The sequence below is a fragment of the Solanum verrucosum genome, unplaced genomic scaffold (assembly GCF_900185275.1).
Source record: "Solanum verrucosum unplaced genomic scaffold, falcon-dt-bn FXZP01000238.1, whole genome shotgun sequence".
Taxonomy (NCBI): domain Eukaryota; kingdom Viridiplantae; phylum Streptophyta; class Magnoliopsida; order Solanales; family Solanaceae; genus Solanum; species Solanum verrucosum.
This window is the reverse complement of record NW_026020630.1, coordinates 262,563-289,936: the sequence shown is the minus strand read 5'-3', so window position 1 is coordinate 289,936 and position 27,374 is coordinate 262,563. Positions and strand designations below refer to the sequence as shown.

The 27,374-nt window shown below is 28.8% G+C and overlaps 1 protein-coding gene across 1 annotated transcript; it reads right to left on the bottom strand.

Annotated features, from left to right (window-relative positions):
• Window positions 1-24,448: 24,448 nt before the first annotated feature.
• LOC125811711 (phenylacetaldehyde synthase-like) lies at window positions 24,449-26,294 on the bottom strand. Its single transcript, XM_049491243.1, has 3 exons — window positions 25,726-26,294; window positions 25,185-25,632; window positions 24,449-25,105 (listed from the first exon to the last, which is right to left on the bottom strand). The coding sequence occupies exons 1-3, from the start codon at window positions 26,234-26,236 to the stop codon at window positions 24,541-24,543; spliced, it is 1,524 nt and encodes a 507-aa protein (XP_049347200.1). The 5' UTR covers window positions 26,237-26,294; the 3' UTR covers window positions 24,449-24,540.
• Between the last annotated feature and the right edge of the window lie 1,080 nt (window positions 26,295-27,374).

The following is a 27,374-nucleotide window of genomic DNA, read 5'->3' as shown; positions in this document are numbered from 1 at the left end:
AAGGGAAAAAAAGTGATATGTACAACTGATAAACTCATCAATATATGATCATCAGTTGACAGTATAGGATTAAAACTCATACTATCCAGCACAACCAATATGGAGTTGTTCTCACAGAAATACACATATTACTGTATAGGTTGCCTCTTTAAGTGAAAGCTTTTTACATGTTATAGCTCTTATCAAATAGAATGTAAGGAATGGTGTCTAATGATGTACTCTAAATTTTTGTCACCTCCATTTTCATTAGCCCTGTTGCAAGCAAGGCAAAAAAAAATCCATGTGCACTGAACCATATAAATTTAGAACAAAGTACTTTCATGTAGGGTTTCAAAGAGAATGCTAATTATGTCAATTTTGGCAAAGTTAAATGTAATGAGTTAAATATTGGGACGAAAGCTGACATTACGTACAGCTGGGAGAAACAGAGGTCCTAAACCTGTTGTATTCATTTGTAGAGGAAGGCAGGAAAAGTGGACACTGAAGTTACAACCAATTAACAAATAAAACTGTGTGTTCCCTTTAAAAGTGTGTTTTCATTTGCAGATGCATATATATACACATGACTATTTCACTACTATAAGTGTTCAATGTACAAAATTGTTTATCAAAGCTGTGAAAATGAAGCTACATCAGCAGAGTCAAAGTGATTCAACTACTGCGGAAATAAAAGAAAGCGAAACTATTATCAAAGAAATCTCCTTAGCTGCAGTGGTTCTTTTTGTTATTTAATTTTTTCGTTGTTATGTAAGTATAATATGTGAATGGATTTTAAAATTTGAAGATATTTAATTGTGAAAGAAGAAATGATAAGCGAATTATTGAATAACAAATAAATATCTGACTAACAAAAAAGAACAATAATTTTTTCGCTGTTATGTAAGTCCAAATTGTTTCTGACTATCCTGGAAAACAGAAAGTCGGACAAACTTTAAACAATAATTAACACACTCGAATGAAAAGTGATGTGCAAAGAGTGGAAACTAAATCAGTAAGAGAAGTAGTAAATTAGCAGAAGGGAAAAAGTACTATAATTTGGTGCTAGTACCATTAGGAGAGACTTTCCTACTGGAGTGAATACTACCAATGGGTGAGATAGCAATTCTGGCTGTATTTGAAATATTTTTGTTACAAGGAAAGTAAAATATGAGAGAATAGCTCGTGGGTGTATCAAATTGTATAGATCATGGAAGAAGACATATAAGATACCTGTGATCACGTGTGGGATGTCTGTGAATGTTGTGGAGTGGCTAGCCTGTATATAGAGGTTGCGTCAGTAGTTGAAGCAATCCCTGTAAGCTGGTGATAATGAAGAGGCTCCTGCAGACTCTGCAGGCTGTTGTGTATGAGTGGTATTTTTTTGTTTCAGTTGCAGGGAATCTACTGTGAAAGAGATTTAGTATTTAGGAATATTCAATTTGAGGGAATTCAACATGAATTAAGTTACAAGTACAGATGGAACAACTGAAATGAATAGTTAAATATATTGCCTGAAATATTTGCAGCAGGTAATGATTTGTAATAGCCACTGACAATTTGGAGTATGCTGAAAACCGGACAAGTGGCAAACACCAGTAACTAAATTAATAAGAGAAGTACTAAATTAGGAGTACAATTGAAGTACCAAAAATTAATCCTACTACCGTTATGCAAGAGTTTCCTACTGCAGTCAATAGTACAAATGTTGTTGTTACAGGTGAAGTAGAATATGAGAGAATACCTCCTGGGTGTATAAAGTCGCATAGATGATGGGAGAAAACATATAAGGTACCTGCGATCACGTCTGGGATGTCTCTGAATCTGGTGGAGTGGCTAGCCTGTATATACAGCTTGGGTCAGCATTAGAACCAATCCCTCTAAGGTGGTGATAATGAACAGGCTGCTGCAAACCCAGCAGGCTGTTCTGTATCACTGGTATTTCTATCGTTGAGTTGCAGCCAATTTCATGTGAAATAAAGTGAGTATTTAGGAATATTGAATTTCAGGAAATTCAATATGAAAGAAGTTACAAATACATATGGGACCAATGAAAAGAATCACTGAATATATTAGATGAAATATTGTCTTTCCTTTTGCTAATGAATGTGTTTGGACAAGTATTTAGGCAAAAGAAACCAAAGACATATACAAGCTATGAATACCGAACATGTGGGGATACAACATATGTGACAAATGACAGTATGTTTAACTAGGAAAATTGAGGTGGTATTGTTGCTATAATGTGAATGAACGAAGAGAAATATTCCATCCGAATAGTCTAACCTATCGATGGAATCAATTGAAGCGGCTAACATGAGAAGAACAATATAGACCAGGTAATACATTCCCATCCTGTTAAGCACAGCGAATATTGACACACAGTAAGTACAAAATATGTCACAATTTCATCTTCTATAATAGATTTTTGCAACAAACAATGTATGTACTTGTCCCAAATATTTCTCAAACATTTTATTTTCACATGCATCTCTCTGTCGACTTTATCTGTAAATATGCAGGTCGACTTTATCAACACAAATGTACCTTAATTAACAGAGGCTTTAACAATTATCAGCAGTGTGAACTACATATTGACAAATTTAATGTAAAATTGTTATGACCAAGTAGGGACTGTGGTGGTTCGATGGTGAAGACAGTGCAACAGACAAATCCATGCAATTATTGAGCAGAAGTTTGCAGGACATACATAGAGCATAATATGGCTTAATATGCTCCACAAAAGAGAAATTACGAATCGGAGAAAGAGGAAAACAGAAGACAAATTAAGAATGGGAAAAAGAGCAAATGATGGAGCAAACATGTAGATTTCACTTAAACCAAGAAGAAATACCTGCGCAGGTCGTCCGAAACAAAGAAAATCTTCACGAAAGCTTGACAGACAGATTTTAACTCTGTAGACAAACAGAAAACGCTAAGCAGCAGATGGATTCGCCATTGAAGAGGTGAGAAGTAGAAGGAAGAGTTGACAGAATACAGCGACTTTACCAAGGAGGACAGAAACTTAAAGCATGAAGAAGTAGCTGCGCAGCTCATCGGAAACAAACAGAGATCTTCACGAAAGCTTCAGAGAGATATTTAAAGTGTGTAGACAAACAGGAAAAAGTAAGGAGCAGACGGATTCGCCATTGAAGAGATCAAAAGTAGAAGGAAGAGTTGAGAGAATAGTGCGACTTTAGGAAGGAGGCGAGAAATTAGGGTTAGAATTTGGTGAAATATAGGAAGAAAGTTCTAGAGGAAGTGCCTTTATTTATTGATGTACAATTAGTACTACTATTAGTACAATGCAAAGATGCAGTGTTGGTCCTTTCTAAAATGTACAATTAGTACTGCAATTAGTACAATCAAATAATGCAGTGTTGGTCCTTTTTAAGTCTCATTTCTACATAAGGGTAATATATATATATATATATATTCATTTTTATCTACATATAAAAAAATAGTTTAAGTCATAAACATATATATTAGGGTACACTCAAAAAATTAAATATATGCATGAAGACTGAAGTAGACATTGAGTATACATAAAGTATACACTAATTATTCAACTTTGACCAACTCAAAATCTCTTCTAAACAATCTCAAATTTTAAATATCAAATCCTATTGATATTTTAAGTTTTTTAATATATAATTTGTCCAAAATGATTGAGGACAATCTTGACATTTTAATGTTTATTTCAAATATATATGTACTGCTTTAGTAGCAAACACGTGTCCAATAGGTGTCGTGACCATCTTTCTTCCTTCATTTTTCATTTTCACTAAAAATAATGTTTGAATTTTAAAAAAAAAAATATTTTAGTCAATCAAACAGGAGAAATTGGACTTCTCCGATCCATAAAGGTCGAGAGAGCGCATAGAGCAATGATCAATCTAAATCCTTCCAATTAGAACACTTACAATAGTATTCACATATTTGTTCGACAAAATTAATGGATCGATGTTCTTATATCATTTAAGATAGTTATCATCTTATGAGCTAACTTTTGAAACAGAAAGTAAAACACGATAATCACCTTATGAGCTAATCCAATGTTGGCTACTAGGTTATAGAGTTCACCCTTCAAATGTCTAGATCCATGCATTGGACGATGTTGCAGACTCAAATTGATTGAGGGAATGAATTATCGTTTATTCATATGATCTTAGAAAAAATTCACAATATGAACTAGCTTAGTTGTGAGCCCAAGGTCCATTTTCTTAAACACTAACAATATAGTTAGGTAAACACAACCTAATTTGTTTATTCATTTTTGTCATTTTATTTTCAACTGTAATTTATTATATTTGTGGTATATTACACCAACAGTTCTGTATTCTCATGATTTTTTCCATCTTATTTTCTAATAATCATGCTTCAAATTCTTCTTTTTCTTTCGAGACGAGTGTCTATCTGGAATAACCTCTCTATCCCATTAAGTATGTAGGGATAAGTGTCTGCGTACTTTCTGCACTCTCATACCCAATCTGCATCCTGTAGAGCCTCATTGATGTTCCTTGGTTCAATGGATGACATAAGGTTGAATATGCAACTAGATTTCTTGTCCTGGATCTAGTTTGAATTCCAGAGTCAAGTGGAGAGATGAGATTGTCTAATGGATGTGCGAATTGATGTTTCCATCCGGACTTTCTGATCAACTCTTCTTTGATTTCAGCATCATCAACTTCATGATTTTGAGATGGAACCTTCTGGGTAGTATCAGAGGGACCAGGTGCTCCTGTGAGATCTACAGCAATTTCCTTTGCAACCTGTTTGTTTCCAGGATTTAGGATATCCTTGTCTTCCCTTTCCTTGATTAGCTCCTCCATCTCATGGTCTTCCTTCATCACTCCTCCTTTGCGTTGAATTCGACAGGTTCACATAGATCCTTGTTGAGAACTTCCAAAGGTCTGGTAGTGCTTACACCTTTCTTTGCCTTGAAAGAGGATCTTGTTTGTTTGCCTTTTGCACAGGCGTCACAGACTTTGTCATTTGAGAACTTCAGCTTTGGTAGTCTGCGGACCAGGTCCCCTGCAACAAGCTTGTTAAGTAAAGAGGTACTTACATGACCCAGTCGTCTATGCCAAAGATTTGCATCATCAGTTTGAGCACTCAGACATGACAAGTTGTCTTCTTCAGTAGAATCAAGATCAACAACATACACATTCTTGACTCTTTTTGCAGACATTACAACTTTCTTAATTGCACAGTTTGTAACCACACACCCTTCAGATATGAACTTGACTTCATTTTTCCTTGTCGCAAATTTGATACACACTTTAGAGATTAAACTTCAGACCATCCACATAGTGTACACTGTCTATGGAATGATCTGGAGTTCTTCCTATCTTGCCAATACCAAGAATAAAACCTTTCTTTCCACCGCCAAATGACACACCACCACCTTGGTGTGCTTCCAAAGAGAGGAAGTTTAGAGTATTTCCAGTCATATGCCTTGAGCATCCACTATCCATGTACCAACATTGACTACTCCCTCTCTTCTGCACAAGAATCACTTATTAGACTTGGGAACCCACTTCAGACGGAGTTCTCAATAACTATCAAAAGGCTTAATAAGAAACCTTCATGTCCAGGGGGGCAAAGTGTTCTTACTGAAGCGATAACGAGGACCAGGTCCCTTGAGTTCCCTTTTATCATTGTTTTCAAATCTGACAAATTTCTCATGCTTTTCTTTTCCTTTTCTCAAAGTCTCACACTTTTCTTTTAGATGACCATTACGCCCACAGTGAGTGCACAACAGATTGTCAGATACAAACACATATTTGCTATGAGGATTATAAGGAGGTTCTATTGGTCTGCGTCCCAACCCTTTCTTTCCATTGAAACTATGATTAGACAGATTAGAGAGTATCTTAGAAGAGTTAGTCCATTTTAGAGAGTGACTTAACTCCTCCTTGACCTTACTCAGATCCTTTCTCAGTTGAGAATTTGTTTCAAGAGAAGCAACTAACTTGGACTCAAGGATTTTAAGCTTTTCTTCCAGTTCTTCCTCAAAGATGCTAAGCTTTCTCTTTCCACCTACTGAGGTACCAGGGTCCTCTTCAGGTATAATGTTGTACGTTTCTAGAGTCCCTATTCTTACACTCATTTCCACCTACTGAGGTACCTATTCTTCTAATGTCACAAATGGAAAAGTCTCAATCAAGGAAGCAACATCTATCATTTACAAATGACTTAAAAAGCATTAAAAATTACAATAATTATCAATTTAAAATATTTAAAAGCTATATAATAAAATAGGTTGACTCTCAGAATTGTATCAGACTCACATATATTGGGACAGAAAAAATAACACATATCATTTTAAAATTACCAAAAAAGTATTATAAATAATAATAATCAACAACTTAAAATATAGATATTTTAAAAGGGTTAATTTTGTAATTTTATCCATATCACATAAATTAGGACAATGCTACCAGTAATGTACGTTATTTCAAAGTTACATAAAAATATTATAAATCACAATAATTAATAACTTAAATTTTTTTAAAAAAACATATGAAAATTTGGATGACTCTCCAAATTTCATTTGTGTCACATAAATTGAGACAACAAAAATAATATCTATTGGGTCCATTTTAATTTATTTGTCTTGTTTTTTTTGTTTTTTTATATTTAAAATTGCGTAAAAATACTATAAATCATGATAATTGACAACATAAAATATGTTTTGAAAAAAATACAAAAAATTCCACTGATTCTTGAAGTGAATCTATCGTAAAAATACCATAAATCATGGTAATTGACAACATAAAACATTTCAAAAATGTTGTATGTGGTAGTCTTATTATGCCTTAAATAGCGTCAAAGAAAGTACAGGTTTGTGATAAAAAAAACTTATTCCTTTATCCACGCAAACAATCGCTTCAAAAGCTTGGTTATTAGCCCCAAAACATACAATTTATATTATTGGGCCTGTGCATAGCACGGGCAACATTATCTAGTACTAAAAATAAGAAGGTGTATAGTCAAACTTTGAAAGACAAAAATATTTCATACAAAGTTGTTAGGAATTTTTTATTTTTTTCTTTATAAAAACGCTTTATCTAATTCTTTTAAGAACGATTATGATTAAATGGATTAAATTTGTTAATTAGATAAAGTATTTTTATAAAATAAAAATTAGATAATTAAAGCGTTTATCATTTTTTTCCTTATTCTTTCTCTATAATTAGTGTGGTTAAATGTATTAAATTTGTTATCCTTTCTCTATAATTAGTGTAATTAAATGTATTGAACCTTTCCTCTCCCCCATGTCTGAGATCACTGACTTCTGAAAATTAACTTAAACAACTTTTCACCTTTTCATCTTATCCTCTATATATATATATTTCTTTACCAATTGCCTCTTGTTGATGTGAATCATTAGGCAATTTTCAGGTACTTTTTTTTCGTTTTAAAATATTAATATTTGTTTTGATCCTAATTATAATGATATTACTATTTTTTGTTTTGAAATATTAATATTTGTTTTGATCCTAATTAGAATGTTTTGAAATATTAATATTTGTTTTTATCCAAATTAGAATGATATTACTTTTTTTTGTTTTGATCCTAATTAGAATGATATTTTGTATCATAATTTTATCTTTACCATTTAGATGACTTTTTTTTTCAACTGTTTATAAATATCTGAATTTATGTGGAACAATTATTATACTCTTATTTTGTCATATTCTCCGCATTCTTGTGTTTACTTCTCTTTTTCTATGTCATTTTAATTTTCAATTTTTAATTGATAAGCTAAATTTATTTTCAGGTTATTCTTACATTAACAGTATGGAATAACATTTTTTTTATCCGCTTTATATTCTGTTGCGAACTATCACAATAATTTATATATATATATGTGTGTGTAATGACCCGGTATATTATTTTTGGAAATTTTGAATTATTCGTTTAACTTTAGTTAATTAGTTGATGGATAGTTGTAGATATTTGACTTAATCGATAGGTAATGGGCTAAAGTGATCATTTATTTAAGAACCTATACCACTTGATATATAGATATTAAAATAATTTAATAGAGTTTGTCTCTTTAAATTTATAATAATTATTATTCTTTAAAGAAATAAAAACTACCCTAAAAGATGTGTGGTCGCCGCGTCTGCAACGAAGAGGACGATCTCCAGGTAAGATACTTTGAGTAAATTTATTCCTAAAGTTATAACGATATCAATAGGAGGGCGAGTAGAATTCATGCGGTGGTCATATACTTAAGTAATGCTTCTGGTGTTTTCTTGATTTGGTCGTATGAATTTGCATAACAATTATGTCATGTATAATGACTATAATTATAATTAAAAATTGACCAATAATGGTGTTTGAATAATTAACCACATGAGAAATATTGTTCAGGTAACTAGTAGCTAAATCTTTAATATCCTATAACTAGGTATGTAATGAAATAGAAATTATTTTGTAGTTTGTTAATCGGGCGGAAAACAAAGGTGTGAATGATGATGTTGTACGTGTTTGGAAGAAGGATTTTATCTTTGCAACAAAAGAAAATATATTATTATTATAAGAGGTTAATGTATTGTTTCTCCTTATCCTTTTCAAATGAGTTATAATTCCTATCATTATATAATTATCATAGCTTTGATACAATATTATATGTAGTTAATTAGTCGGTGTATTGTGATATATAAAGATCATTACAATTATGTTATCTGGAGATATTGAGACTAAACCCCAGACTTGAAATTTGGAAAATATGAGAGTTGACATGTTAGCAAGATAATGAAATTGATTATAAATTTGAGTGAATTTTTGGGTCTAAGCTAGACATATACTAGTATGGATGTTGTTAGTTTTGAAATCCTTATTGTGACTATTTATTTGAATAGATTGTATTGATTTGGAAGCCCAAAGAAAGGGGAAGGCTCAAGTCCCGAAGTGATCGTTCTATTTTTTTGAGGCAAGTGGATTTCTAAACCCTTGTTAAGTGTATGGAATTCGTGTATTTCCTTGTAATATATGTTTGGGAATAATGAGACTTGGTGATGGGTTGACTTGTCCACATTGATTAATTCTAATGATGAAAAAGGGGTAATAAAAGGCAATGTGATTAATTGTTTATGTGTGATTGTGTTCTTTATTGAACCCGTATACTTGTGATAGCTGAGGTGATTACATTTCATATTGATATCTGATTGAGATCATCATCCCCTTTATTTGAAATTATATTGTGCACATGCATTGACATGAGATTGAGTATAAGTTGGGCACGTGGAGATCGTCCGTACTGGGGATGGTGAGATGTTAAGATTATAATTTGGGCACATGGAGATCGTCCGTGCGGAATTTGTTTGATTTATGATAGTGCGTTGAGATCGTCAGCACAGACACGTGGAGATCGTCCGTGTCAGTATATGGACCTCGCGAGTCCCCCATGGGTCATGAACTCTCGATGTATTTCCGAGGAGTATCATGTATATACGGTTGAGAGAGTACTTGGATTCTGAGGCATATCATTTCATGGTGTCATATTGCATTGCATCTCATGACATCCTTCATTCTTGATGATTATGTGTTTTATTGGTGGTTGGAAAGTACTTGATATTTGATTACCTCTTTTTGATGAACTTGATCTTGTGTGTTGCTGATATTTGTGTGTTTTTTTTTGTGGAAGTTGTGATTGATGAATATTGAGTTTGTTGTTGAGGATATGTAATTTGTTAAAGTGATTGTTGTTGAGCTGGGTGCTATGTAAACTATGAACTGTTAGGTTGGGTTGGTTTTATGCAGGTTGTAGTTGTGGAGGTTCGGTTGGGATGTAAGGAGTACCCGTATTCTATCCCCTTAGCTTGTGTTTAGAGGTTTACTTGATGAGTACCGTGTGGTTTGGTACTCACCCCTTGCTTCTACAATTTTTTTTGTAGGTTACGAGCCTGGATTTTGTGGTACTTTCCATTCTCTTATTTCCCGAGGCTTCTTGGAGATTTGTGAGGTAGCTGTTTGTGATCTCAGCAGACCTTCTTACTCCTATTTATGATCTCGTTCTATTCTAGGAACAAGGTCATTTGAGACTTGTGTTTTTCTTTTGAATCAATTGTGATACTTTAGAGGTTTGTATACGTGACAACCAGATTTTTGGGGTATTTTTGAATAAATTATGAAATTTCCGCATTTTATTGTAATAGGTGAGTGTTAGGCTGACTTGTTTTGGTGGATAAGATGAGTGTCATCGCGTCCATTTTTGGTCGTGACAATATATAGGTTGAATAGTCATTTAAATATTTAATTAAACACTAATCCTTTAATTGTTAGTATTAAAAAGTAAATTTGCCTATCTATTAATAATATTTCATTAAAATGAAACAAGAGAAAACAAATACAGTCTCACTCATTAGTTCATTCAATTCAATGTGGTGGAATTGCTTTTATATTCCACAATTATTCAACCTTTAGAATTTCTTTTAGTATTTTAGATTTGTAAAAAATTTCGATAATAAATATAAACTTTAAACTAATAGTATTTAGGAAGTCCAAGTGACTGGCATATCTATGTGATAAAAAAATCATTTACTTTTTCTTGCTCTTTTTGGATTTTCAATTATTTTAAAATTTATATGCTATGTACCATTCATATATATATATATATAAAGTTGAATCATCATTTAATTACCCCTATGTTAATTCAAAATATTATAAAATATTTAACTAATTAAATTGTAAATAATAATCATATTACTATATTACTATTATGATGATAAATACTACAAGTGAAAAGGTGTAAAATAAAAAAAAATAAAAGATTAAAATATCCATAAAGTATGTGTATTTATTTAGTACGTGAAAACTTGTATCTGATACTCTAACTAAACATTTTCCCCTTCTCTAAATTAATTTAAATAACTTAATTAATGTAGTAGTATTTGACTTTATGAAAATTTATGTGCATTTTGTATTTTATGCCGTTCATAAAAGTAATTATTACTTTCATGTATAGGAAAAATCAAAGAATTATATTTGAAGTCTTATTGCTATGATGTGGTTATTTTTTTTGTTCACTATAAATAATATGATAACACTATTTATTTAAATATCATTTGCCGTAATATTTTTCTCCCTTTTATTTACTTATTTATTATTTTTCTTTTTTTTCTTTGCTTTAAATATTCACCTTCATAATTCATATCTAATTACCTATTCAATTGATACTCTTAATATTCATAACTCTCATGTTTTTCATATTCATAACTTCAAATATTTAATTTAAAACTTTAAGATGTCTTTGATATTCCTCTACTTTTATCTATATAAATCATTCTTTTTATTTCATGAGAAGAATCCCTACCAAAGGTTATCCAATTTTTGTAAAGTTAAAGTAGTGAAGCACTTGAATCATTATTAAGGCTTTTGAATTTTGATTGGTTACGGGAGAAGGTATCATCAAGAACTTTACTCCTTATGTATTTCTTTTTACTAGATGTATTGTTATAATTAAAGTCTTAAGAAGGATATGAATGTTGTATTTGTTCTTATCAATTTAATTTTTTTGTATTCTTTATTGATTTATACTTCTTTAATTTAATCTTCTATGAAATTATGAGTTATAAGTCTATTTTTATTAGTGCTAAAATTACTAATTTATGACTTTTATATTCGTTTTTAAATGTACTTTTATAATATTTTCTTTCTTTTATTCTTTAATGATATGGTTTCTTTAAGTAGCTACATATATGTGTACTTATTGATATGGGAGCATAATAAGAGATTATTGAGGATAAATCATATAGATATATTCATATTATTTGAGGTGTATCTTAATTAGTTTTCCATATTTCTTGCTTGATGGTCAATGTACTATTCGATTATTATGAATTTTATTTAATGAATAAAATATAAATAGATAAAACTAATATTTTTAATTTCAACATTTTCTATATAATATTTCAACTTTATAATAACTGTATGAGACAAACGTGCAACGCACGTTTCCAAAAACTAGTATCTTAAAAGGTCACTCAACTATGAGAAATTATGAAAGAATTAAAGTCATCGAATTTTGTTTTGTATCAATAAGATCACCCAACTTAAAAATTTTATCTTCAAAAATCACTCAACTAAATTTATCATTAAAACAAATTTAGCATGACAATTATTTTTTTCTTATGCCATTTAATCATGAACCTACCAAAAAATATATTGTGACATAATATATATTTGAAATAACCACAAAAAATTACAAAAATAATATTTATACTTTGCTATGATTTCTAATCTTCTTCTTCTGAACCTCAACAACCTCTCTTAGAAGTACAAGATTGTCCAGCAGTTTTAATACCTTCAATTACAGCTTCGTCAACACCTTGAGCAGCCAGTACATTAGTTTTAATGCTATTACTGGTTCTGCATTTGGTTCCTTGTGAACAAAAAAAATAAAAAAAATAAAGAGCTTGGCAGAGAAAACGTTCAAATTGTGTTACTTTTAAAGTAAAATCATTGGTTGAGTTATGGTCGATTGATATGCCAAATTTAAATTTTGGTGATTATCATTTCACGTATCCAGGTAATAATCTCAGTCATTCGAAGGTTCATCAGTTGTAATATAATTTATTTTTTCATATCAAATTTATTTTAATGATTAATATAATTGAGTGATTTTTGAAAATGAAAGCCTTAAATTGAGTGTTTTTATTGATACATAACATAGTTCAATGACTTTTCTAGATAATTTCATATAATTGATTGACCTTTTAAGATATTAACTCTTAAACAAATAGATGAATAGAAACAAATCAAAAAAGGAAAAACCTTTAGAAAAAAATTAAAGAACAGGAACAAAACAAAAACACTCAATTTCTATAATTTAGCAGTTTGACATGGAGTAGTGTGTGGATTTTTAAGCCACAAAGATAATATGTCACAAATTAAAACAAAATGAGTGGCTTATTTAGTTTAACTCCATTCAAATGGCAGAAATATGATGGGTGTGTTTGGTATGAAGGAAAATGTTTTCCATGGAAAATATTTTCGTGGAAAACAAGTAGATTTTTTACTTAATTTTTCATGTTTGGTTGGTGAGTAGAAAATATTTTCCGAAAAATATTTTAGTATTTGATTTATGAATTAATTTTTTTTTGAAAAATATCTTTTATTTTTACTAGAGTAGAAAATAATTTTTGAAATTGAAAATATTTTTTAAAAACAAACTTAAAATATTTTTTTTTGGGGGGGGGGGGGGGGGGGGGGGCTGGCGGGGAGGGTGGGTCGAGGGTAAGGGTGAAAAAAAAATATTTGAAGTTGAAAATATTTTTTAAAAACAAACTCAAAAAAAATAAAAATTGGGGGATGGGGGGATCGAGGATCGGGGTGAAAAATAAAATTTTAAGGTTGAAAATATTTTTTAAAAATAAATTTAAATTATTATTTTTTGAAAGGGGTGGTAGGGGGGTTGATGGGGGCGAGGGTAGGGGGTGGGGGTAAAAAAATAAAAAAATTGAAATAAAAAATATTTTTTAAAAACAACTTTTAATATTTTTTTGGGGGGTTGTAGGGGTGAGGGTGGGATAAAAAAATTGAAGTTAAAAACATTTTTTAGAAACAAGCTTTAAATTATTATTTTTGGGAGGGTGGGTGGGGGGTCGAGGATAGGGGTGAAAAAATGAAATTTTGAAGTTGAAAATAATTTTTAAAAAACAAACTCAAATTTTTTTTGGGGGGGTGGGGTAGGGGGGATCGAGGATCGGGATGAAAAATAAAATTTTAAGGTTGAAAATATTTTTTAAATAAATTATTATTTTTTGAAAGGGGTGGTAGGGGGGTTGATGGGGGCGAGGGTAGGGGGTGGGGTAAAAAAATAAAAAATTGAAATTAAAAATATCTTTTAAAAACAACTTTTAATATTTTCTTGGGGGGTGGTAGGGGTGAGGGTGGGATAAAAAAATTGAAGTTAAAAACATTTTTTAGAAACAAGCTTTAAATTATTATTTTTTGGGGGTAGGTGGGGGGTCGAGGCTAGGGGTGAAAAAATGAAATTTTGAAGTTGAAAATAATTTTTAAAATAAACTCAAAAAAAAAATTTTGGGGTGGGGGGGATCGAGGATCGGGGTGAAAAAATAAAATTTTAAGGTTGAAAATATTTTTAAAAAATAAATTTAAATTATTATTTTTTGAAAGGGGTGGGGGAGATGGTAGGGGGGCTGATGGGGGCGAGGGTAGGGGGTGGGGGTAAAAAAATAAAAAATTGAAATTAAAAATATTTTTTAAAAACAACTTTTAATATTTTTTTGGGGGTGGTAGGGGTGCGGGTGGGGTAAAAAAATTGTAGTTAAAAACATTTTTTTTAGAAACAAGCTTTAAATTATTATTTTTGAGAGGGTGGTAGGGGGGTTGGTTTGAGAATAGGGACAAAATAAATTGATGTTTTTAAAAAAATTGTAATTTGAAGTTGAAAGAGAGTTTAAGAAAATATTTTCCTTAAGTTTGAAAGGAAAGTCATTTTCTTTAAATTTGAGGAAAATTGAAAAAATATTTCACACCCAATATGTATACTTTTCTTGAATAGGAATAGCGTGCATGATATATTGATATCAAGAATCAGAACATCATGAGATGACAAAGAGCAAGCTCTTACTCAATGCAACATCATGGCCATTCAAGGTTTTCTCCACGGAGTTTGTGAAGTGAGATTGAGATTTCTCAAAGTCGGTGTATTGTGAATCCTGCAAGCTTTGGCGAATGTAGACATGAGGTCACGAATTCTCTCGATCTGTATGTATAGTTGACTAAGCAAAAACTTGTAAGAATTTTCTTTTCTCTATTTGATTTTCATTCTCGAGTTCTCTTTTTAAAATTTGTAATAATTCACTTAAAAGTTCTCATTACAAGAATTGTAGAGAAAGACAAAGAAAATAAGAAACAAAAAATCTGGGCAATAAATAGAAGGAGCATATATACCTGAAGAGACGAAGATAAGTGAGAGAGTAATTTCTACAATGAATATAGTGTGAGAGAGTAATTTTGTGCAATTAATTGAAGTAGATAATTCTGGGTCGAGCTTGTCGCACTGGGCTTGCCTAGTGCGGGTTACTTCTCCTATGTGGTTTGCGAGCTATTGCATAGGAGTGGGGGTTTTACCCTGTGCACACCTAAAGGATAGCAACTGCGATTTCCCTTGTCATCAAAAAAAAATAATTCTGGACAATTTCTAGAATAAAGATCGTTGGAAGATACTTACAGAATTACCTATGCTGGTGTGTGGTACCCACTTGGAGTTAGCAATCAGATTCCAATTGACACGTGTACAACACTTTAAAGTTCAACTAAAATAGCTTGTTGTACAACTTTTACTGCAGTGGTCGTCCATGTGATGGCTTTTCTATATGAAAACTAGATAATTTAAGGCCCGTAATACAGGCCCAATAAAATTTCACATATTTTATTAGAAAATTACAAAATTTACAATTTAAGATATCATAATCCCCTCTCGGATACATCCTTATTTCCTATCAGATACATTTATCCCCTTTCGGATACATACATATCTCCTCTCGGATACATCCCTCCCATAGAGTAATATATCATTTGCAATGTATTGGAAAATGAAGGAATGTATTCGAAAACAATGAAAAATTTGAGATTTTTGTAATTGAGAAAACTTCCGAAATAGGATTTAATTAGCCTCCAAAGATATGAAATTTTTGTACTTTATACTATTTTTTTTCTTCAGTAAACAACTTCAATATATCACTTAATAATCTATTTCAAATGTTCATACGACATAAATGCGTCGTTTACAACCCAAATTGAGAAAGTTGAATTCTGAAAAATTCTATGCAGCAAGGAAATAGAGAATTGTGTTAGATTATGAGTTAAAACATATCGTGTTCGAGGAATATATAAAATGTTGATGTCTTTGAAAAAGTTCATCGATCTACATATATTTCACAAGTGGTATCTATTTTTCACTATGTTATTATCTTCTTCTTTTTTGTAATATTTGCACCATAAGCTTTGCATATGATAAAATACTAATCATTGATCAACCAATTCGTAAAGATCAATTCAAAGTATTTAAAATCTCTATTGGTTCAACTTTAGTATACTGTGTTTGTAGTTTGCTTTGTCGATGAATTTTGTGATACATTTTATTATTGTCTTCGATAAATAGAAATACTTCTATTTATTTTGATTTTAATATTGAAAGTACTAATCAAAATTGATTTCTAATTCCACAACAATAAAAACAAGCAGGAAAGTAACTTTATTTCTATATACAATAACAATTATCGTAATGTTATATTCTAAATATTGAAATTATTTCTAACTCCACACCAATAAAAATAATCATGAAAGCAATTTTTTTCTATATGCAATAACAATTATCATAATGTTATATTCTAAATTACATTAATTATTTTTTTTTGATACTACACTCTTAATATCATGCCGTAAAAGAAAACTTTAAATCTTACCCCCACAAAATAACCAATATACTTGTTTTTCTTTTTCAGGTTGTTTTTCCCTAATTTATTTATTTATTTAGTTTTTTTGTTCCTCTATATTTCTCAACAAAGTCCTTTTCTATTGACTTTGTATTTTGTCGTTCTTCTTTATTTTTTAACTACTCATTTTTCTTTAGTTTGTATTTTAATATTCCTTAGAATTTGAATGTTAAACTTTCTCCTTGTCAAATTTTCTCTGTTAAATAGTTTATTATATTATATTAAGAAAATATCCTTTATAGAAATGAAAAAATTATATTTTTTAATCTTTCGATGAATACATTATCAAATCATTAATTTCTTGACAGTCAAACATTGTTCATTCTTTTAGTCACGAAATTTGATATTTTCTTCAAATTAATTAAAAAATATTGATACGTCATTTTAAAGACTATTTCAATGATCAAGATATGAATTTAGTGGTCATATTATGTAACATAATATTAAAAATATGTTTACACAATATCCTTTAAAGTATTTTTAGGAACAAAATATTAACTATTCAAACACATTTTATTCTAAATTAGTTCAAAATTTTCTTTCTAAAATATGTCAAAACAAGCTTAGCATTTATTATTGTTTGTAAGAAGTTAACTAATAGAAATTCTTCATTTTAACAAAATTACAAAAATATCTTTATGGGCCCATAACAAAAGTAAAGACATACAATATAGAGCAACTTTCACATATAGCAAACACAAAATTCATATTTGTATGCTATAACAAAATTTGCATAATTGCGCTCCATAGCAAACATAAATATGTATATTTCGCTATACATATACAAAAGAAAGCAATTGTATAATCTGCTTTGGTATACATATACAAAAAGATCAATCGTATAAAGTGAGAGAGGCGAGTGAGCGAACGAGATCTGGGAGAGTGGCGAGCGAGATCTGGGAGAGGGGGGAGAGGGGAGAGAGGGGAACGAAAATATATGTATATATACAATTTTCAAGCATTTTATACATTTGCGTTTTTGTATAAAGTGAGAGAGGCAAGTGAGAGAGTGAGATCTGGGAGAGGAGAACGAAAATATATGTATATATACAATTTTCTCTCGCTTTATACAAACACAAACGCATTTTATACAATTTGTGTTTTTTGTATAAAGTGAGAGAGACGAGTAAGAGAGCGAGATCTGGAAGAGTGGCAAGCGAGATCTGAGAGAGGGGAGAGAGGGGAATGAAAATATATGTATATATACAATTTTCTCGCGCTTTATACAAACACAAACACACTTTATACACTTGTGTTTGTATAAAAAATGAGAGAGGCGAGGGAGAGAACGAGAGTGGCGAGCGAGATTCACCAGGAGAGAGGTGAAATAACAATAGTTTGCAATGAGGTACAATTAAATCAAACTATATTTATAGCATTTAATTTGAATTAATAGTTTGCTATTATATACAATTTTTCCTACAATATATGAATTCTTCTAGATTTTTATTTTGACCACTAATTACACAATTATTATTTTACCCTTAAATGATGTTAAAATTATTAAAATGCCATTGATCGGCCTTCTCATGGCACTTCTATATAATAGAAATGTTAATTGTCATAATAAAACAAAAATTATAAGATATAATTTACTTATAGTTGAAAATTACTTATGAAAAAATGGAGTACAAACTATACATTTAAATAAGTTATGTCATATACGTATTAGTGTAAAGAAATTTCACTCTATAAATTTATTTACTTATTATAATATGTAATTTATTTTATTATGAAAATTTACAAATTTGATGTTTTATGAAAAATTGGTATGAATATTTTTATGTGACCTCATAGTATGAAATTCTTTACTTTATGATATAGAAGAATATATATTACTTAAAATAAATTATAATATCCTAATATAAAAATGTGACTGAAAATATGGGTCCATATTAAATGTCATATCAGTAGGATACACATGGCATTTAGAAAAATATATTTGGTTGTACTTTCATTATAAATCTATTACCACTTTTTTGATGCCATAACATAGAAACAAACATTCTAGAATTTTTATGAAATGACAAATTTGCCCTTGGTCATCCTCAACTTGGCTCTTCTATATAATAGAAAAATTAGCAATTAAGTCATAATACTTAACATAATTAGTCAAAATAACAACACTTTAAAATATTATTTAAAATATCAGAATGACAATACTTTTATAAAATAATATGTATTCAGATTTTAGTATTTAAAATTAATTTTATTTATGGAAACAGTTCTATATTGGACCAAATTCTATACCTTAAAAAGAAAAAAAAATTAACCAATACCCAATAACCTTCTTTTAAAAAAAAAATAACCAAACTTATGAAATATACTAATTAATTAATAAGAAATATATTGGTAAATATGTAAATACGAAAATGATATTTTAGACTTGAGAAAAATAATTTTTTGTTTCTCCTTCTGTTTTTTTTTTAAAAATAGAATTTTTTAGCTTTTTCACAACAGAAAAACTGTTTCTGCTTCCATTTAAAAACATTTTTACTGATTTATCAAATACTTAATTTTTCAACAAAATAAGTGTTTTTATCCTCCCAACAGCAATGTCAAACAGGCTATAATTTAAAGTGCAGACTGAGGAGGTGAGGCTTATGTTAAATTATAATAATTAACATATTTACGGCAAAACAAGTTGAATTAAAATGTGAAAAGACTACAATTTTGCACAGTTACAGTTGCTTACCATAAATAGGAAAAAATAAAACAATCCTCCTCTTATCTAATTGAATACACAACTTAAACTACCATTTAACAGATTATTGTTTTATTTTTATGATGATTATTGAAATTGTATTATTTACTACTGAATATTGTAAATTAATTAGTTATTTTTAAAATATTTTGATTCAATGTAAGTTAAAAATGATAATCCAACTTTGCACTTAAAAGATTTTCGCTTTTAATAATACTAATCCTCGAACGTGTACTTGTGTTTGTACATGTGTACCATGTTAAATAGTATACATACTTTAAAGTTAAAAAATTATTGAATAAATTTTTAGCCCAAATAAAAATATATTTTTTAGTCTTCAAAAAATAACAACTCTTCAATGTGAAAAGATGGGTGTTTTTAATATAATATAAAATATAAATAAATATAGAGAATATACTAAATTGGCCATCGTATACTTTTAGTTGGGGCTATTATAATAATTTAGCATTCAAGTTAGAAAGTTGATGCCTCTAGAATAAAGTGAAGTATATATATATATACTAGATAGGGGTCCCGTGCCAGCACGGGGCCCAATATATGTTACTGTTTCTGTTTCAATTTATGTGGTACATATGAAATTTGAAGTTAATCAATTTTTTAGTATGTTTTTATATATTTTAAGTTGCTAATTATTTTTATTTAGAGTATGTTTTACGTAAATATATTATAAATCACAATAATTAACAAGTTAATATAAAAAAAACTTATAAAAAATTCATTGACTTTTGAAATTTTATTTGTATCACATAAATCAGGACAAAGCGAGTAATATATATGAAAATTACATAAAACGTACTATAACTCAAAATAATTAGCAACTTAAATTATCTATATATCTATATTTCTCCCAATTTATGCGCTATAGATGAAATTTTGAAAGTTAACAAAAACTTTTTATATGTTTTCAAATATTTTAAGCTATTAATTAAAGTATAAAAGAAAAAAAATTTAAAAAGGAAACATAAATGTCAGCAGGAGTTCAATCTATGTAATTTTTATGTTTTAATTATTGTAATACCGATTGAATTTGGAGAGGCAACTAAAATTTTTTAAAGAATTTTTTTTATAAATTTTAAGTTGTTAATTATTATAATTTATAATATTTTTATTAATTTTAAACCAATATATGTTTTTCTCTGTCTCAATTACATGCGACATATGGAATTTGGAGAGTCAACTAAAATTTTAAAATATGTTAAGTTGTTAATTATTATACCTTATAGTACTATTACGTGATTTTCAAATAAAATATGTAATTTTTTTATTTCAATTTATATGTCATTGATATAATTACATATATTAAGTAATGAAGAATTAATGTGTAAATTATGTGACACCTATGAATTTTGGAGTGTAAATCAAATTAGTTATATGATTTTAAAAAAATAAAGCGGTTAATTATTACAATTTATAATACTTTTTATATATTTTTTAAATGATATATATATATTTATGATATTGATATTAGTATTATAATAGATTAAATTTTATTATTTTTAAATTTATGATCTCAATTGTCAGCCTATGCCACATTATAAAATGTTCCAAAGTAGATATCAGATTTACAAAAATGTTGATGCCAGCTAAAGTAATAAAATAACATCTAAGGGCATGAACCTATATATGTATATATAAAGCTGAATATAGACAATTTGATGTGGCATCTCTCTATGACCAGTATTTCTATTCATCTTTTTTCTCCTTTTTTTGACATTTTATCTTTGTTTTGTATTTTTTATTTGTATTTTGTAAAAAAAATATTTATGTCATACCCGATTAATTATGCCCTTTATAACATCCATTACACTAATATAGATTTAAGTAAATGAAAATGGAAGATGAAAAGATAAAAACTATTCATTGTTTATAACTGTTTATAATTATTTAGCCTATATAAAAAATATATATATAGCTGAGCATTTGTACCAAATAAGAACAAATTTCTTCACTTTGGCTCTTCTTCTTCTGACGATGATGATCAATATATGGTATCAACTTCTGTCGCTAAGATGTCCATCAAATTTCTAGGTCATGCGACTTTTTTAACAAAGGAGAAAGAGAGAATATCTCATGATTCTTGTGAAGACATTGATGTAAAGAAAGAGATTATGTAACAAAAAATTCTTTTCAAAATAAAAGACTTTATGAAAAAATGTTTATTCCTCCTACAAGGAAAGAAAATTCATTGTGGTTGAGAAATTTATAAGAAGGTTGATTAGTGTTTCAAAGGGTAAGAAAAATTATTTGGAGAAAAAATAATTCTATTTATGGAATTCGTATCAAATTAGGAGGAGAACAAGCAAAAATTTATTTTGTGATTTGAAAAGAGAGAAAATTAGATATTATTTCTTTCAACCTCATTATTCTTCTAATTTCTTTCTTCTTTTATTTTGTTTTGATTTTTTGTATCTTTAATTAAATATTTCTTTCTTATTTATCTTTAATTAAAGTTTATATATATTTTCTTAAAAAAGAATTTAAAAAGATGATCATATTTAGTTCCTTTCCTCATCAATGCTATTAATCTCATAATTAGTGTTATTTCTATTATTTTCTTAATTACTTTTTTTTTCTTTCATTTAATTATTTATTTGAAGAAATTAGTTAATGTAACTTTATAAGAATTACACATGAATTTTTACATAATTGATTTGTTATTTTTAAAATTTTTGGATCATTCTTCATCTTAAAGTTTCTATCTATACGTAATAATAAAGCTAAAATAGAAAATGTGGGGGTGACACCTTCTTAGCAATAGATACTTATTTATTCTTATCAATGCTTCTGACATTTTTTGTTATTTTTTCCTTAAAATAATTGTTGCCTCGATTTTTAGTTTTAGTTTTATTTTTTTAGCATTTTGTAATTTTAAAAGACTGAAAAATTTATATTGAAAATTTACAAAATATAAAAAATGATTTATTTAACTCCTATCATCATCAATATTATTATTAATTTGTTTTACTTCTTTTCTTAATCTTCATTTCATCATTAATGTAATTGATATCATTTTCTTAGATATATATATATATATATATTTGTGACATTTCTTAGAAGTTAGGATTACTATTTATTTAATTTTTAAAAATTTTGAATTCTTTTGTCATACTAAATACAACATGTTTTATTATAATTACATTTAATATATTAATCAATATGTTGTACGAATGAAAAGAAAATTATCATTTCACAAAAACAAAGGTTAAAATATAATTTATTATGATTAAGGAAAGATAAAATTATTATTCCAATATCCATAACCATATATAATACATTAAAAATTAATTGAAAAGCTGTAAATGGAAAAGGAATCACCATTTAAGGAATCATTATTTTTAAATTTTTGGATCATTTCTTCTTCTAAAAGTTTCTATCCATATGTAACAATAAAGTTAAAATATAAAATGTAGTGACACCATTCTTAGTAATAGATACTTATTTATTTTTATCAATTTTTTCTGACAATTTTGGTTATATTTTTCTTTAAAATAATTATTACCTCGATTTATTTTTTTTAACATTTATTTTTAATTTTAAAAGATTGGAAATTTTATGTTAAAAATTTTAATAATAGAAAAAATGATTTATTTAACTTTTATCATCATCAATACTACTAATTTATTTGACGTTTTTTCTTAATCTTCATCTCATCATTAATGTTATTTATACAATTTTCTTAAATCACTTATTTTTTAACTCTTTTATATATATAAAGTTGGATATGTAAATGATGATGTGACATTTCTTAGAAGCTAAGATTACTATTTATCTAATTTCTCCAATTTTTGAGTTCTTTTGTCATACTAAATACAATATGTTTTATTATAATTACATTCAATATAGTAAACAATATGTTCTAGGAATTAAAACAAAATTATCATTTCAGAAAAATAAATGTTAAATTATAATTTTATTATGATTAAGGAAAGATAAAGATATTATTTCAATATCCCATAACCACATTCAATACATTAGAAATTAATTGGATATAACTGTAAATGGAAAATGAATCACCATTTAAGGAAAATAAATGTTTGCAATACCATAATAATTAAGGAGAGAGTAAGATATTATTTTAATATCCTAATTCGGAACTTTTAATCTACTACTCAATTAAAAAGAAAATGCATTTAATAACATTAAAAAGTTATTAGTTTATATTTTTTCTCATTGTACTAATTCAATTCAATCAAACTTAATTTTAAAGATAAAATAACAGCTTCATTTTAATTGTTATCAATATATTTCAAAAAATTATCGTGAAAAGGCTTTTCTTGCACCTTATTTTAATTTTCATATACTATTATTATTTTTTCTGTCATTTTTCAATGATTTTTTATTTGGATTTAAAATTTAATGTTTATTCTTAAAACTCTGATGGTACAAATTAAGGTGGAGTAGAATATAATAAATGATGATTCTTCTACTAAATAAGAAGATATAATGAAATTGAAAGGGTGAAACTTTTTTTTTTTTAAATGGATAGGAAATTCTATTAAGATATCATTACGTCATTATTCAATATATTTTGAATATAAATTTCATTTGCTGATGCATTTGTTTAGTACTCCTTCTGTCCCTAATTACTTGTTCACTTTTCTTTTTATAGTTGTCTCTAATTACTTGTCCATTTTGACAAATCAAGAAAGAACATTTTTTATGTTCATAGAAATCGAACTTGAAAAATTATGTTAAAAATGGAAAATAAAAAGTGAAATAAATTTAATTGAGAGTTATCCTTCGTCTGTCCCATTTTATGTGACACTTTTTATTTCTCGAGAATCAAATAGTTTAAGTTTGACCGTAAATTTGCGTATGATATCTTCAATTTTAAAAAAAAAATTGGAAAAATTAGATAAATAGTAATCTTAGCTTCTAAGAAATGTCACATCATTATTTACATATCCAACTTTTATATATATAAAAGAGTTAAAAAAGAAAAAATAAGTGATTTAAGAAAATTATATAAATAACATTAATGATGAGATGAAGATTATGAAAAACGTCAAATAAATTAGTAGTATTGATGATGATAAAAGTTAAATAAATCATTTTTTCTATTATTTAAATTTTTAACATAAAATTTCCAATCTTTTAAAATTAAAAATAAATATTAAAAATAAAAAGAGTAACAATAAAGTAGGCCGAACAAATGTTGGTACACCTCAACTCTCACTTCTAATAAGTAGTAATATAAAACTCCTTCCAATATTATTCACCACATATATTATTCATACATTACAATTCTGACATAAGTAGAGGTAGAAACAATAATGCACTTGATGACAACTGAAAAAGACAAACCACACACATACACTGTAAAGATAATTAAGGTTCTGGTTGAGCTATCTTTGTCGATTAATTGACGTCTAACATTGCATTCGCATGGTTACAAATGACTTCCCACGCCATGTCAATATGTTTATACTCAGTGAGAGGTGCAGCAATGGCGAAACGGATCATATAAACACCTCCAACCAAAGCATGAGTCATGTGTATATTACCACATGAATTAATTGACTCTAAAAGCTCCATGTTGAACTTGTTCACTTGTTTGTTTCCCAATGCTAATGGTGAAACCCTAAAACACACCATAGAGAAATTTCTAGGAGCCACAATTTCAAATCTTTCATCAATGGATACAAGTTGTTCAAAATGCTTAGCCATTTTGACATGACTTCTTATGAAATTTCTGAGATTGTCAATCCCATAGCTTCGTAACACAAGCCATAACTTTAACGCTCTGAATCTACGACTTAAAGAAAGTTGCCAGTCTTTGTAATCAACCACTTGTTCAGTATCAGTGGCTTTGTTTCTTAAGTATTCAGGCCTTGTTGACAAGGCATTTGTAAGAGCACTTGGATCTTTCACCCAAAGGCAACAACAATCCAAATTGGAGAATAACCATTTGTGCGCATTAAAGCTGAAAATTATAAAACATATATATATGTAACCTGCAGATTTTTAAACTTTTGTGAATACAGACATATAGCATTACGTACCTGAAAGAGTTTGCATTTTCAATACCGTCAAGAAAATGTTGAAATTCCGGGCAAATGCATGCACCTCCTGCATAGGCTGCATCGACATGTACCCAAATTCCATAGTCTTTTGTAATTTCACAAAGTAGCTTCAATGGATCAACGACAGTTGTTGAAGTAGTTCCGATAGTTGCACACATGAATAAGGGTATAAATCCAGATTTTATATCTTGTTCAATTGTTCTACTTAGTGATTTTGGGTCTAGAGCAAATTCAGTATCCTTTGTTGTTGGAATAATTCGAAAATTTTCAAGTTTAATCCCAGAAATCTTAACAGCCTTTTCGAAAGAAGAATGAGTTTGATCAGATGCATAAACTACTAGCTTCTCAATGTTCTCTCTTCCAACTTTTTCTAACATTTGCTCTCTTGCAGCAACAATAGTGCACAACATAGCTTCACAAGTTGTACCTGGCCGGTAGTAATTAAAATAAAATGTTAAAATTAAATATTTATATATATCGTTAAACAATTAATACTATACGTATGTATGTATGTACGTACCTTGTATAACACCTCCACCACCATGCCCACCAGAGAAAAGGTATGTCTTGGGAAGATTCATCATTTTCCCAAGCCAATCCATGACAATACTTTCTAGTTCAGTAGCAGCTGGTGATGCTATCCAACTAAAGCCAACTACATTAAGACCAGCACTTAACATTTCACCTACAATCCCAGCAGTGCTTGAAGTACAAGGGAAGTAAGCAAAGAAATTTGGACTTTGCCAATGTGTCAACCCAGGAAAAATATCCCTTTCCACATCTTCCAGTATCTTTTCTATTGGTTCAGGTTTATATGGCGCGGAGTCTGGTAATATTTTTTTAAGATAACCTGGTTCAACTTGACTACGAACAGGATATTTTTCGATATTTTGGAAGTAATCAGCAAGGAAATCAACCATCATATGGCCTTGCCTTCTAAACTCCTCTGGGTCTAAAAGTCTACTACTACTTGGGTTGATGGATAATTGACCATCAAATTCATGTTCTGGGTTGATTTTCATAGTACCCATGGTACAATAATTTGAGGAATATTTTTTGTATAATTGGAGATCTTAAACTTGGAATGAGTCTGAGAAAAATAATATGGCCTATATCTATAAATATATTTATGGAAATATGACGTGCATAACTCCAAAAAGATTTTATTAATATCTATCTTCACCTAATGAAATTTGTGATGGATGAGTGATCGGGTAGGTTGATTTAAAATACAAATATTTCAACACGTGATTTAAAGTTTAAGATAAGAAAGGAATGGTTGTTGACACTCAACTTTGACCCTCCACAATATAAATTAATCATTTGAGCTTCTCCAATTTTCAAATGATTTAAAAAATTTAGTTTTATAAAATTTTCAAGAAAATAAAATAAATATAGTTTGCAAGTTATCTTAAATAGTTTCGTCATTTTTTTTTATATAATTTTTAAATAATATGTATGTTTTATATAATTATATATATAATTAATGTATTTCATGAATATAAAAAATTGTCTCAAAAATATTGTATATTTTATTAGTGATGGTTATAATTTTGAGTCATTTAAATTTAATTGAGTTTATTATTTTATTTCGTTGAAATTAAGAGGCTCGATAGTTGGCCTATAGCTATAAATATATTTATGGAAATATGACGTGCATGTCTCCAAAAAGATTTTATTAATATCTATCTTCACCTAATGAAATTTGTGATGGATGAGTGATCGGGTAGGTTGATTTACAATACAAATATTTGCAACACGTGATTTAAAGCTTAAGATAAGAAAGGAATAGTGAAATAGGCCAACAACCACTGGAAAATTGGAGGTATTGTCTAATTATTAGAGCCGTCAATATGGGCTAGGCCTGTTGGACCGGCCTGGCCTAACTTGGGATTTAATAAGGTTGGGCTAAAAATTTTGGAGGCCCATTTAAGAAAAAAACTTTTTAGCCCGGCCTGAATAAGCCTGCTGATTGATGGGGCTTGAGAAATATAGGTAGGGCAGGCCCATGGGACGATAAAAATTAATTAAAAATATAATATAATATTAAAATTTAAAATTAAAGAGATCCAAACTCAAAATCTATTTAAAGTTTTTTAGAAAATCACTAAGTATAGAAGTTGCATCCACCATGAAAATGTCCAAACACTTGTTGCTACTCGAAACTGG